At 38.6% G+C, this 10,127-nt stretch overlaps 1 protein-coding gene across 1 annotated transcript in view; it reads right to left on the bottom strand.

The window, feature by feature from the left end:
* Nucleotides 1-989: 989 nt before the first annotated feature.
* The window catches only part of COL11A1 (collagen, type XI, alpha 1), a 164,925-nt gene continuing 155,787 nt past the window's right edge, over nucleotides 990-10,127 (bottom strand). Inside the window, 8 exon segments of the mRNA XM_009333735.1 lie at nucleotides 990-1,927; nucleotides 3,700-3,933; nucleotides 4,618-4,686; nucleotides 5,509-5,621; nucleotides 7,872-8,121; nucleotides 9,456-9,509; nucleotides 9,619-9,654; nucleotides 9,744-9,797. Of these exon segments, the coding sequence (XP_009332010.1) occupies nucleotides 1,781-1,927; nucleotides 3,700-3,933; nucleotides 4,618-4,686; nucleotides 5,509-5,621; nucleotides 7,872-8,121; nucleotides 9,456-9,509; nucleotides 9,619-9,654; nucleotides 9,744-9,797 (957 nt within the window). The 3' untranslated portion in view covers nucleotides 990-1,780.

Raw genomic sequence — 10,127 nt, 5'->3', positions numbered from 1 at the left:
CGTACCGCCAATGGCCAGATCAGCACCTTTTCTATTAACACTTCTCTTCCCAGTGCTGCTGCCCAGTGCTCGCCAGGACGTGCAGTAAGATTACTTTTTTTTTGGAGTCTGGATGGTCTGGAAGCAGAGCAAACTTACAGTAATAACGGTGGGTGAGTTTTGGACATTGAAAAAAGAGAATGACCAATCCAGGTAGACAAGACTTGATTTTATTAATAAAATTTGTATTTTCCTCTTTGAGGTGACAGTTACAAACTTTGGTTCAAAAATAAAAGAAAATATGAACAGCAAGAAGTTGACTTTTGAAATCTCACTTTTACATGTATAAACGTGCATAAGAAAATACCAGTTGGAAATGAGCCAGCAGAAACTAGTACTATTTAATTTAACAATTTATAAGAAATAGAAACAAACATTTCTTTTCAAGTCTTACATATATTATGAAAAATAATTACAAAAGGATTTGTGTTGTAAAGCTAAAATGTAATTTCTACTTCCAACTACCTGAATAAAATGTTCAGAGGGAAGGCCAAACCAACTTTTTTTTGGTGAGATTTGAATAGCAAATTGTAACAGTTTGGGTCAAAGACAGCTCTGTAGGAAGCAGTCCCCTCGTATGTTGCTTAGCAACTATGTAGAATCACATGACCTAGACATATTGCATCCCTGGCCTTCAGGTGAAATAACAGGGAAAATAATTCATATTAATGGGGTGGGCAAATATTGTATAGGACCATTCTGTGGAACTTTTAGTACCCAGTTCAGGAAGCAAACATCCATCACTGCTTACGTTAAAATCTAAGTAAACACTGCAAAAATCCATAAATAACTGTTTAGAATCCAGTTTTAATATTTATGCAGACCAAATAAGCACAATGGAAACAAATTCAGATGAGATTAAAAAAAAAAGGAAAGCTATATGACTAATTTATTTCACAGAGATTTTTAACAGTTCTCTTACACAGAAGCTGGTTTTTTTCTTACATATTTTCCCCACCCAAAAATATAAACTTGTTTATTTTAGGTATATACAGGTATCTCATGAAATTCTGGAATTAGAAGAATATAAAAAGTCTGAGGTATAGCACCATGGAACACAGCACCTTTGAAGGTGCTTTCAATATTGAAATTCACCGTCACAGAGTGATATCAGCAGAAAAGAGTTGTCCGAGTGTGCTGCTCAAGATCTTCCAGTTTTGCCACCTTAAGTTTTGTTGGCGACTTCAAATAACAAAGCTCTTCAACAACAATATATACAAAGGGATTTTATTATTAATCAGAAATGGAATTGGCTTCACTGGCAATTACAGCTTTATTTTTTCAGAATACATACACAGTATTGACAATGTAGTTTTGTAATTATAAAATAAGAGCCAGGTGCAATTCAGAGACACATGCAAGTTTTGGAAGTGGACAGAGAAATAACAGTATAGTACTGTACATAGAATAATTACAGTTTATTAAACACTTTCTTAACACCTCTTTGTTGTAATGGAAGGAGCACCATGTCGTTCGTTTTTTTACAGCACCAAAGGAATCCAAAGGGGGGTGTTCCTAAAGCGAGCCCTACGTTGTCTGTCTGTGCTACAGCATCTTTGCAAAATAAGTTTAAGTCATGTGATTCTGGCCCTACAAGGGCAACAATTACTTTCTAGATAAGACATACACACACAGCAAGACGTATTTTCTATGCCATCCTTATTCAAAACTTGCATGTGGCATGAAGTGGGTTGGTAGCACCAAAGTGCAACATTTTTGTTGATCTGATTTTGTCTTAAGCTTAACCGAGGAAGCAGACAGGACCGACCTCAAATCCAAACTTCTGGTTCTGATCGCCAAAGTCATTGATCATCACATCAACTATAGGCACTTGGTCTATTTTGGGTGTGTTGATTTCGATCACTGTCTTTGCATAGCCCTTTCGTGACTGTTAAAAAAGATGCAAAAAAAAAAAAGCAAACATGGTTATGTATCAGAGCAGTAAGCACGTGCTGCAGATCTTCACAGGTTATCTCTGAAGTGATAACCTTCACAATTCATAAATTATGAATTATAATTCATAAATTATTGCCCCCTCATGCACCAGATATTACAAGCTCTAAAGTCTACGTTAGGATTTTATTTTAAAAATGTGACATGGAATGGTTTTGATCTGTTTTAGAAAGAGATCGGCCCGTAGCTTTTTAACTTGCTAAAACAGGCCTACAAATGAAAAATTATCTCCTCTCAGACATTTAATGTTTCGTAGAGAATTCTGAGTTCACATCTATACTCTTTAATAAACAACAACAATATTCTCATAGCAGTGCGCATGTCTTCCTTGTGAAGAAATCACTAATTAGTTCTGAAAGACAGAAGAAAGATCCACTTCTGAGAAGAAAGACTGTAACCGTCTCACAAAATATTACAGCAGCTGTTCGGACATGAAAGAAAGTAGCAGTCTGACAGGACTGCCAACTGATGCATGTAGAAACCAGGTCTGAAGGCACACCCTTACTTCCTAACAAAGGCTCTCTCCCTCCTCTAAATATCATCCGGCCAAGCCATCACGCTAGTTATCAGGACTGCACTTTGTTCAGATGGTCTCTCGTATCTTGCTGAGACCCCTTGCAGCTATGCCGGGGTCTTGGAGTTTAGATGAGCATCCAAGTTGGTAGATCTGAGTGTTCTCAGTTTAGTGATGGAGTTACACCCTAAATCACTTCCAGCTCTCTCTGGAGCTCTACACTCACCTGCTGCGGATAACAAAAGCAAAACAAATATACAGGACATGCAGAAAGGCTGACATGAAGCAGTTCTGTACTAGAATCTCATTACTGAGGGGAGGAGACTCTGCATCTACCCGAGCTGCATCTCTGTCTCACAGCCAGGCGCGTATCCCGGCACTTGCAGGTCTCTGATTCTCTATCACTGACTTCTCAGGAACTGCCTTCAAAATGCTCGCGTATCAAACCCCAAAATAATTAATGAGGCTTCAACTGTCACTTGCTCCTTCGATGTCTTTGTTTCAAAGTGTTCAGTACTAACCATCCTGTTTCTGAAAAGAGGCAACAGTTGCTATGCCTACAAAGACCCTGCTGGAGAGGTGGTCAGGGAGCTGATGCATGTCTGGACAGCTCCGGGGATTTTAGCCGAGCTAAAGAGGATTGTGAAAGGTACAATCCACAAACTTCGCCTGGCTTTGACTACCAAAAAGAATGAGAAAAGGAAATACAAAGTCATGTATCAAACTATGCAATTAATTCACTGTGTTTGGGTACATACATATGGCTTAATTCATGCATGTTTTGACTGTATTCACTAAATAGTCTGTCTGCGTATGCCTCGATTTTGAGTATAAATATATTCTCCTGATGGGTTGCCTCCCCTGATTATGCTTTTTTGCTTCTGTTCTCTTATTCTGTGCTCATACTAGCAGATAGTCTAGTTTTAGCACATTGGTGCTGACAGCCTGTATCCATGCCAGGTTTGTTCCATTTCTGTTCCTTGGCTTACGGTATTTTTTTTTGGTACATATATGAAAATATTTAAATAAGGGACTAGTGTACTGTAGTTAAAAATCTACTAAAAGGTAGTCTATTAAAAATAAAGTGTTTAGAAAGCTTTTCGCAGAAGAAAGCTGTGAAAAAATGAATTTGTTTGATTTCTACTTTATTTGACAGGTTGGTTTCGTAAAGACTCTTCTGAACCTCTACTTACTGCACAGCCGTCGTGAAGAGCTTTGATGTAAGGGTTGTTGTCATAAGACATTTCTTCATCATTCGATCCTAAGAACCTTAGCGCTTTGTCATAGCTGTCAGATGATGCATCATGCCAAGCTACGGACTGATGACAGTTGTAAGTGAAATTTTGTCTGGCAGAGGCACTCAGTAGTTTAAGGAATGTCATTTGGACCATATTAATGGAATTGCCTTCAACATCCAAATAGGAAAGCTGGAAAATACAAGTAGTCACATGAATATTTATCTATTTCCTTTGTTAAAATGCAAAACAAAATTATTGTTGACAAAAGAACCGGATTTGTTTCTTAACTGTCCTTAATGGAAAATGAACCAACATATAACATTTTATGGAGTTTTAAAGTTCAATAAAGCTATGACTCAGTAAATAGATTTTCATGTTGTAGCAACATATTTAGGATGAAGAGCTACATATTTTAGCTTCATTCTAATGGGAAAGACAGGGAATTGCTCCTACCATATAGTGTAAAACAGCAGAATCTCTTTGGGAATCTGTTTTTAGTTAATTATAAAGCTATGTCAGCCTGCAGTCTCATCTTCGCATACTCAGTATCTTTCCGGTTACCTAGAACGGGGCAGCGGATCTGTGCTCCAGCCGCCTTACTAAGGTTCAGCCGTGATGTGTGGTCTGCCAGAAGCCAGATCCTCACCATCAGCTGTGCAGGCGACCACTGGGATCATTGTGGGACAATACAGAGCGGGCTCCTGCTGTCCGGTGGCAAGAGGCCATATAGCTGCTCTAATATTTAGGGCAAAAAGGCTGGGGCTGAAAAGTCTTTTCATTATCTACATATTTATAGAATTCCTTGGGGTCTGTTGACCGCTGTTAACATGTACTTGATTTGTGAATAACTGTTATGTTGCAGTTACAACTTACAAGTTTGCCTCGCTTAAATTCACTAAACCAAGATCCTGGATTCTCCTTTGGCCATGATGAAATTCTAACCTGTGTGGTAAAACAGCAGAGATAGAAGTATTTAAAACATATGTTAACAGATATGAAGGTTTAACATTACCTGGGACAAATTTCACATCAGATAGTAAAGAATGGTTCTTCTTTCTGAGATCTCAGCCTCTTTAAATCTCTAAAATAGGATGTTTTTCTTGTATAGAATGCCTTCAAATTAGTGACTTTAAATGGAACCCAAGGTGATCACTTATAAGGAGAGCTAGTTCTATTTAAGGGAGACTGTTGTCATCTGTTAAGATTCAGGTAAACTGCTGGTATAAATTGTTCCTGTGAAGAGTGTCTAAATTAGAGTTTTCACTGGTGTTGATGCTGATAGATCTCTCTCATTGAGGCAAGCTTTTAGAAAGCCTTCCTCTACACCATATGCCCCATCAGAGGTAATTTATAACAATGAGCGAGGACGCTGTTAATACATAGCGTTTCACATCTTCTTTGCGTAGGTATAAATGCATAGATATAAATGAACCCACAAGAGAAACACAGTAAGAGTTTAGCTTTTAGGTGTCAAACACTAGATTATGCCCTTTAACTGGCTGCACAGCTACGTTGCATTCTGAAATGCAGTGAAAGGTTAGCAAGCAGGTGCATAGATTTCCCTATCTAAGCAAAAGAGTGCAAATGCTGTTTGTTAGCTCTATGTGCCATTTTACCACTTCATTCAGATTTACGCAAATTTCAATGTAATCAGAAAGACGGATATATGAAAATGTGACAGTGCAATTTTCCTGTTTAGTTCAACATCGCAACAGCATAGTAGGATCTGTCAACAGCCAACTGAAGACACAGATTGGTACTTACTCCTTCAGATTTCTTATCTGGGTAGATGCAAGTTTCCCCGCCTGCTGTGAAATTGCAGTATACTTTGAAGGAGTCTCCAGAGCAGCCCTGGTTAGGATCAATCCAATATTCCCCTAAAACAAATGAGAAAATATTTGCCTTATATAGCAGAAACGGTGATTGGAAGATCCAGGTTTTACTGCTACCTAACGGTCCTCCAAAGTTTGTAGGAAAGTTATTTTATCTGAACGATGAGAAAGCAACCCTTTCTTTTCTGCCTCATGATTTGTTGCTGCTGTTGTTGTTTATGAGAGATAACACCAGGATCAAAGTCTGGTTTTATCTGCGTCCTTTTGTTTTTGTCTCATTTTACTTCAAACCATGACTATTGCAGGATACTGCTGAGGTTTTGGAGGAACTGCAGAGACCTCAGTCTAGAGGAGGAAGGACATGGGTGAAACGTACATCGCAGGTCTCAACAATTTGGCCATTTCAGTATTTCAGCTAGGATAATTTGTGCCTGGGGTGACAGCACTCTCAAAAACAGAGCAGAGGCAGCCTTAGGCAGAAATAAGCTATGTCTTAGGTCAGAGAGCAAAATCCGGAGTCAGCTGCATACCTATCTACATAAAAAGGCGGTCGCACAGGGCTTGGTGAGGTTGTAGCTGGCACAAGTACCTAAAGCTTCCATCGAAGGAGATATACCTCAAGCAAAGACGTTTTTAACCACCGGGTTACGAAGCTGCAACGCTAGTGAAACTTCAGGCTGCTTTAGTTGATAAAAACACCTTAACTAATGCTTGGTTAGGTGACATTGTGGGAAAGACAGTTAAAACTTGCATGAGGCTTCCCGTAGTTTCAGCAGTCCTACCAGACTGGCGTGATTGAGAATTCAGGCCCTACAATGCTAGGGTGAATGAAGGCCGGGGACGAAAGAGCGCCGCAAGTCAATCCGAAGTCCATTAAAAATCAGCGCTTTTTAAAATCTACCGTTCTAGTTATAATGATGATTTCTGTGATGTGGGTCCTTATCTCCAGCTGGTTTCACAGCAGGACAGCGAATGATTTTCTGACACTACCGTTCTAATCCAGTTTCAAGCAAATAGCGGAGGTTTCAGAGAGGCATGACAAATCCTTTCACCAGTTCTGTCTTCTGAATACAGGGCATAGACAAAGCATTTATAGTACTTTAAAATTCTATTGATTAAGGCTGTATTTATTGAAAACAGCCTTTCCTACCTGTGAGCCTTGTCCCTGGAGAATTCCGTATTTTAATGAATGCATTTACTTTTATTTTAACCAAAATAAGATTACTTTGAAATGAAGAAAGCTCCAAATAATAAGCAAATACTGGCAAATGAAGAAGGTGAATGTGTTCTATAAAAAACATTCATTATTATGGAGGTACTGAATTGTAAAATATGTACTTTTCATATAGCACATACACTGCTTAACTATTCCTCAAGGCAACCATCTGTTTTTATCTATCTAGAATGAAAGCAATAAAATATTATTAACTGTCAAAATCTATTTTTCCTCCCATTTAAAACCAGAAAAGTATTGCTTTGAACTGGGAAAAATATCCAGTGCAATCGAAAAAAATCTGAAAGGATGAAAACTCTGTGAAGGCTGGCTTTCATTTAAACCTTTCCAGAGGGGTAAACTCAGTTAGGAAAAAAAAAAGAAGAAAACAACAAAGAATCATTAAATCAAGATAGTTCTTCAGAACACAGTGTCTTGTTCATACTGCTCTGCATTTTATTAAGCTAGTACTTAGTAGCGTTAAACAGTATCAGAGAAACTTGCATGTCTATTTGCTGAATGATATAGAACAAACAGTGGTCACGCAGTAGGACAAATTATTGTTTCTAAGGGTAAAAGAATAGTAATTTTTTGAGACTCATAATCAATAATAAATCTGATAAAGCTATTTTTTATTATTATGCTAAGCTAAAGGATACAGCTACTAAAATAATTCTCGTTTCTTTTAAAAGAGGCTATTAGCTATCCCAGCATGCTGACATTTGTGATTTTACTTTCCATTGATCTAAATAGCATCGATCTTTCATCTCTCTCCCGTTTGGATAGTTCTGGAAATGCAAGGCCCACCTTTCAAAACAATAACTGTTTTTTATTTCGCACTTTTTAAAGTTTTAAATCTAAAACCAGATCGGGTTGTGTAGTTGAAGAAGTTTGGCTTTTACCAAGACAACGTCTCTTACTTACACTTTATAAACTTTTATACCTGCAAAAATGGATTTAATGAGACTGTATTTATTGAGCAACTGTATTAACCATTAACCAATAATTAATTATTCTGCCAAAGTACCTTAGCAGATCATAACTTCAGCCTTGTTTGCCTTTGTCATGCAATATTAACATACCATCTGGGAAGTCTGGGTGGCAGAGTTGCAAGTCTTTGCAAGTTCGGGCTGGGTTATTCTGAGTGCCCATTGGATACTTCATATGCTCAATGTCTTGCTTCAGGGAATTCAATGAACCAAAGATCTCTTCCATGCCATCGGAATAATCCAGAATATTATCACCAGCATCAGATAACATGTAATCAGGAGATCTTCTTGTCTTTTTGGGTGACTGGATTGGCAGCGGCTGGATTACCTCACCCGGAGGACCCTGAGTGGAAAACAACATATCTGGTTACCTTTTCTGTTTGTTTTTCAGCTGCATAAATACACAGAGGAAGACCATAGAACGTGGCTTGGAGATGCTTTGAATAGGCTTTCTTCAAATTCTTTATTTCACTTATTTCCTTCAGATTTATGCCTAGGTGCTTGGATTTACTTGCAGAAAAAGATGATTGTAGAAGGCCAAACCATTGTTGTGCTCTACACTCTTCCCACTACGTTGCTCTTTGGGGAAGAGTGTGCTGCCCTCACATAAGTTAAGTGTGCAGAACTGACTTGCGATTGTCTCTTTATCCCTGGCAATTCCCTCAAGTACAGGCATAGTCTATGACAAATGAAAACTGTGGATGTTTCCTATGATAAAACTTTAAAATTCCACTCGGGGTCTATAAAGCAACATTTCATTTCAAGACATTGAGACATTTCAATCAGATTTGGACTGTTTTCATTTTAGATTGTTAGGATATGAAAAAGAAATAGTAGAATCAGAAGAGTATTAACAGGGGGAAACCGAAATAATTCAATTTCCTGTGCTTCAGTATAACACATTGTCGTGGTTTAACCCAGCAGGCAGCTAAACACCACACAGCCATTTGCTCGCTCCCCCCGACAGTGGGATGGGGGCAAGAATCAGGAAAAAAAAGTAGAATTTGTGGGTTGAGATAAAGACAGTTTAATAGGACAGAAAAGGAAGGGAAAATTATTATTATTATTATTAATAATAATAATAGAATATACAAAATAAGTGATGCACAATGCAATTGCTCACCACCCACTGACTGATGCCCAGCCAGTTCCCAAGCAGTGGTCGCCACCCCCCCCTGGCCAACTCCCCCCAGTTTATATACTGAGCATGACATCACATGGTATGGAATAGCCCTTTGGCCAGTTTGGGTCGGCTGTCCTGGCTGTGCCCCCTCCCAGCTTCAGCACTGCTCAGCAACAACTAAAACATCGGTGTGTTATCAACATCATTCTCATCCTAAATCCAAACCACAGCACTGTACCAGCCACTAGGAAGGAAATTAACTCTATCCCAGCCAAAACCAGGACAGATACTAAATAATTACTGCAAGGGGTTTTTTTTGTTTGTTTGTGGGGGTTTTTGTTTTGGTTTTTCTTTTAAGTTTCTAATGGCTTTTTCAGTGCAGACAATGTATTTCTGTGTCTGGTGGATCTGTCTTTCCTGGAAAATGAATTTTCAAACAATCATTAATATTTTCCTTATCTGCAAGTTCACAAATGGTGTTTTCTACCCTTGTCAAGACAGGGTCATCATGTCAGTGTAATGTGCATGCATGTCAAATAAGAGTTCTTACTTACTGGAGGACCAGGTGGACCAGGTAACCCACTGTCACCCTTTTGACCAGCAGGACCCTATAAAGCAATGAAAGAAATGCAGTGTTGACCATGCTACACAATGTTAAAAAATAGCACACACAAAAGTTAAGTAAAAGAACAAAAAATATGGAGGAGAATTACTCACGCTGGATCCTTTGGAACCTTTTGGACCTTGGGGACCCTACGGGCAAGAACATATAACTATAGTTGGAGTATATTCCACACAACACAAGAGTGTTTTGAACAGGAGGACTGGACGAAAATACTTACAGGTAAACCAGGAGGACCAGGGGGTCCGAGTGGACCAGCAGGACCAGAAATTCCCTAAGAAAGAATAAAAGAATAAGTACAGAACAAATGTATTCTACATATTGGACTGGATTAAAAAATGCATATCTATGAAAAAGGCAGTCCTACTAAGCGTCCAACCCTGATGAATTTTGATTTAGGCCATTTGCTAGGGTCCAAAATAGTTTGTAAGTTTAAAATATTATCTGACAGTTTGAGTTGCTTGTAGTTCTTACGCTGCAGTACTTATAGTCACGACTGTGCTCCCCTTCAGATTGGCCTGGAAACCTGACCTTTTACATAGTACCTTACAAAATGGCTTAATAGCTAGGAGAAAGGAAGCTACTTTGGGTAGTGCAGTTAATA

The sequence above is a fragment of the Pygoscelis adeliae genome, unplaced genomic scaffold, assembly GCF_000699105.1.
Source record: "Pygoscelis adeliae isolate BGI_AS28 unplaced genomic scaffold, ASM69910v1 Scaffold10, whole genome shotgun sequence".
In the NCBI taxonomy this organism is placed as follows: domain Eukaryota; kingdom Metazoa; phylum Chordata; class Aves; order Sphenisciformes; family Spheniscidae; genus Pygoscelis; species Pygoscelis adeliae.
Note: the sequence above shows the minus strand (reverse complement) of the source record. Positions and strands in the feature narration are given on the sequence as shown.